The 4716-nt window shown below is 36.9% G+C and overlaps 1 protein-coding gene across 4 annotated transcripts; it reads right to left on the minus strand.

Annotated features, from left to right (window-relative positions):
- Window positions 1-359: 359 nt before the first annotated feature.
- LOC132172005 (F-box/LRR-repeat protein At4g14103-like) lies at window positions 360-4053 on the minus strand. 4 transcript variants are annotated; one of them, XM_059583428.1, is made up of 4 exons: window positions 3784-4053; window positions 1900-2890; window positions 797-952; window positions 360-695 (listed from the first exon to the last, which is right to left on the minus strand). In XM_059583428.1, the coding sequence occupies exons 2-4, from the start codon at window positions 2872-2874 to the stop codon at window positions 405-407; spliced, it is 1422 nt and encodes a 473-aa protein (XP_059439411.1). In that variant the 5' UTR covers window positions 2875-2890; window positions 3784-4053; the 3' UTR covers window positions 360-404. The 4 variants fall into 4 exon arrangements, with proteins under 4 accessions (XP_059439411.1, XP_059439407.1, XP_059439409.1 ...); XM_059583424.1 differs by lacking the exon at window positions 3784-4053 and adding an exon at window positions 3120-3358; XM_059583426.1 differs by lacking the exon at window positions 3784-4053 and adding an exon at window positions 3120-3358 and having other exon boundaries at window positions 1900-2917.
- Window positions 4054-4716: the final 663 nt, after the last annotated feature.

Genomic DNA, 4716 nt, shown 5'->3' on the forward strand with positions numbered 1-4716 from the left:
ATTCAGAAGCTAAGTAAATTATTTTTTAAGTTACACACTCGGTAGAACATGAACCCACAACCTCACCCTTCACCTTGTTACAAAGGGAGAAGCATTTGAGCGAAGGCTCATTGGTTTGCAAATATGCATTACCAATAGTAAATTCTACTTCTTTACTCCCATCTAAAACAACTCTTAAAACAAAACAAAACAAAATTGAAATGGGAGCTTATCAAATGACACTGAATTACGAAAGAAGAAAAAAAGAGAGAACCAAAAAGATAGCATGAGCTTATAGCATCGAGGATTCAAACCTATTATCACCAAATAGAACAAATGAAGATTCCACAGGTTAATTTAAGGTAGAAAGCCAACAAGCAATACTCTAACCTTTTCCAAAAATAAAGAAATTTAATTAGCTTTTTTTACAGAAATTCCAAAATGATTTTACAATTTTGCGACCTTCTAGGGTGCTCGAACAACTGTGTAAATACCTTCACTTGCCTCTCAAATTTCTTATAACAAGAAACTGGGCAAGTTATAATTATTTTGTCCAAGACAACCGCATTCTCTAGCAAAATCTTTACCCCAAAAAGCTCATTCTCATTGCCAAAATAATTACCAACTTTAATCCACTTGAGATGGGACAAGAAACATGGTGGCACCGGGTCCAATATCATATCATCTTCTTCCCGATTCAAGGATAGACTGATCCCCTAAATGATCATTGTAAAGTAAATATTTTATCAATCATGGTAAATTAGCAATAAGATGAAACAATAGAAGAAAGTACAAGATAGTAGACTTTGAAGTTTACCTCAGAAAAGTTCAAAGTCTGAAGACACGGAGATTTTTGCAGTATCTTCAATAGTACTGTACAGTCAAGATCAACGCTTTTGTCAACTATTATCAAATCGATCAGGTTATTGAACATAGGCATATGAGGTAGGAATTCTGGAGAATTACTCAGAACCTAAGCACAGGGCAAAGCAATGCATCAATAATTAAAATGTTTCCAGGAACAAAGCAAACAAAAATGATAAACACATTCTAAACACATGCTAGGATCATGGTGGAGAGTGATTAAGAATTAAGAGATGAGCAACAACAAGAGTAACTTAGAATTAAACAAAAATACTAATCAGTAATTTCAAATCACTCGCTTATGTACGTAGAAAGTCGCATGGATTTGGTAGTAAGAAATTGGATGGAATCGGAGTAAGATTTGGGTTCAAGTCTTACCAAGCAAAAGAATATGGATTTTTTTTTTCCTTTTCTGGGCAGAAGGCTTGTGTTTAACATCAATAACACATAGCCTAAGAGTAGGAACATAAACCACAAATGGGAAATTTCATCATTCAAAAAGAAACCATCAGAGTAGCACCTATCCAATGGTTTTCCAAATGCGATGCAGAGACTAATCCTGTCTGGTTGCATTACTTTCTAAAAGAAATAAAAGGCAAAAAAAAATAAATCAATTAATTTATGAAATGTCCATCAATTCAAGTATTGCAAGATTATATTATAGCTTTGACCACTTCATTTTGTAAGCATTATAAAAAATTACATAAACGAGAATTCTCAACAATAAAGTAATTAACATGACAAACGAATGGTTAAATCACAAAAATATAGCTTTCTATGAAATTGAAGAGAAACAAAAAACTATAACATAATTGTTCTTTGAAGTTGGCAAAGAATTACAAGATCATTCATGTAACATCTATCACAACTTAAATGGAATGGTAACTTTCCTTTATATGACATTAGCTTTAACCTTTAGTTGGTTACCCTTTCCAATTTTACCACTACATCATACCACATCTATGGAAGCAATGCAAAGGAGGGCTTAATTTTTCCACCATTATATTGATATGTTTACAGTAAAAATTGAATTTACAAAGAGAGAAGCAGGCATACCTTAACCATGTCAGAGGAAAGTCTTAGGAGTTCTACGCCAGAGAGCCCTATAAGAAGGTTCCACAAGAAGCGAGCAATATTTTTAGGTTTACGATCATATTCAGGTTTAGTAACAATCTCTGCCTTTTCAACTGAGAATGAATTATATAAGCAATATTCCGCGGACATAAGACCCTTGTAATAAAATTCTTTTAGACTATCTCCAACAATCATAACCAGACACAAATCACTAGATCTCTCAATATCATCATCTAGCATTTCGAATATGCTCAGTGAATGTAGCTTGGGAGCAGAAATGGTCACAAACTTGAGATTCCCCCAGCTGCAATCTTCTAATTTCAACTCTTCAAGGACTGGCAGGCCAGAAAATAGCTGCTGTGTTAAGTACTCATTCGAAAATTTAACCCTTTCGATAGTCAAAATCTTTAGATTTGAGAAACAAATTGTAGTGGGAGGCTTGAGTATATTCCACCACATATTAAGGTACAAGCTTGTCAGTGTCTTACAAGTAAACAAGCAAGAAGGCAGTGAAAAGTATCTAATATCAAGATTCAACTCTTGAACATTATGGTTTACCGCTGTAGAGATCCAAGAATAAATACGAGAATCATACACAACATCAAAACCGTCACCGAGTTCATCACAACAGAGAGTGAATCGTTTTATAACAGAGGAAGAATCACGAAGACAAAGTGCCCTGTCCACAAAATTCATCAAAAGCTCTCTCTCCACAAGCTTTCTCTTATCATATATGTATCTGTCAAAATCTAGATTGGGAATAGAAACCCACAGGTATTCCCACCTTTTAGAAAGTACGCTCGTTCTAACAGCATCTCTTGTTGGAAGAAAGGAAAGTATGTGTCGAAGAACCTCCTCAGGTAAGCTACCTAAGCCTTTTATGTTCCCATCAATGTCCTCTTTTTCACTCAGTTTCTGCTTCTTTTGGGTTTTTTGAATAACACAAGTTGTCTCCATAACTCAGATGGTTCACCTGATACACTCAATACTCTGTCATATACTGTAACATCAAGAAACGTCTATAGGTCTGTAATGGAAACTTTGTAGAAACACATCAACACTCAAATACAAACTTACAAACATTCAGTCGAGAAAATGAGCATTACAAAGGGATTTATTTCAGCTACAAGCATGGGCTGATGAAAAATTTTCACTATTACTTAACGATAATAAAAAAAAAAAACAAAAGTTTGGAAGATTACCGCTCAAGCCACTGGCGGGAACTAAACGACGGCGTTTCACGTGGGTTGCTTGGTGTCTGGGTTGGAGGGAAGAGAAGAGAATGAAGATGGGGGGTGGGAAATAATTGAGGGAATGTTTTTATATAGTCTATTTTTTTGGCGGTAAAAAGGATAAGAATTCCCGCCAAAACCTGAGCAATATAATGTTAAGGCAGAGTTCTGTTGGGGCGATGTCATCTTACTATTTATCATTTTTAATGACTTAATATTTAGGAAAATATTAACTGTTTTTCTAGTGTTCTATTTATAAACTTAATATTTAAAAAAATATTAAGTGTTTTTTTAGTGTTCTTTTGATGTGCTCTTAACTGTAATATGATTTTTAAAATTACTGTTCAATTTGAGATTATCATTATTGACTGTTAATATATTAATAATTTTAAAAGATACATCACACAGTAAGGAGAACACTAAAATAACATATAACATTTTTCTAATATTTACTAAGTAATATACTTAAAAAGAGAAATATTTATAATAATATACTTTTTAAGCATTTTAGAGAATCTTAATTTGCAACAGCCAACAAACATTTCTATAATTAAGCAAAAGGGATTTATTTTCAGCTACAAATATGGGCCAAATGCAAAATTTTCGCTATTCCAGAATCTTGAGATGTACTTACAAAAAAAAAAAAATCTTGAGACCAGATTGAAAGATCCGGTTCTTGGCCCCAGGGGAAGAGACAGCGGGGACGGCTGATATTGATTGAGGTTTCAGACATTGGGAGATAGCTGGACAGCATGAGGAGGGAGTTTATTGGCTCAGATGCAGGGGGCATTGGGAAGTGTATGAGCCGCTCTGGAAGGAACGCCTTGGGTTCTGTGCCGCCTTGACTTGGAGACATTTGCCAATGGGAAAAAATAACTGCACCCCACGAACGATTCGGACCCAGTAGCGGCTCTCATACCATGGAAGCCCCTCGGGCCAGGACGGGATCGTGTTCGGGTCGGTACGATAAATCGAACGCCGATCGCACGAGATAAGCTATAAAAACGCCGATGAAATCGGCGACAGCGTCCTTGGCAGAGGCTCCGGAGGATTGGAAGAATCCGAGGTGGTCGGCAGCCTCTTTGACGGCGCCGGCAAAGAGGGAAAGGACGGATCCGACCCGGATGGCGTGGCGGCGGAGGAACGGGTAGCGGGTACGGGTGGCGAGGGAAGAGAAGAGGAGGGTGAGAGAGAAGCAGAAGAGGAGGTGGTAGAGCTTGTCTGGAGCCCACCAGGGATCTTTGCTGTTGTTGGACATTTTGGTTTGGTTTTCGTCTACGGATGTTATAACTTGGATTATCGTCAATCTAGGCCTTGCTCATGGATGGGCCCATTGGGCCGCTATAATTGAAGCAGGGTCACACCGAACTCGTCGGGTCGGGTAAACTTTGGACCGTACAAATCGCTTCCTTTATACAACCGGTCCAACCGGGTAAAGGAGCAATTTCGGGTTCTGTCTGTCTTCATTGAGGAAGGTGATTTCTTGGCTATCAATTTGTAATTTGAATTATGCTCAGCAATCAGTTTCACCATTGCATATATATATATATATATATATATCTTCATT

The sequence above is a fragment of the Corylus avellana genome, chromosome ca2 (assembly GCF_901000735.1).
Source record: "Corylus avellana chromosome ca2, CavTom2PMs-1.0".
NCBI lineage: Eukaryota > Viridiplantae > Streptophyta > Magnoliopsida > Fagales > Betulaceae > Corylus > Corylus avellana.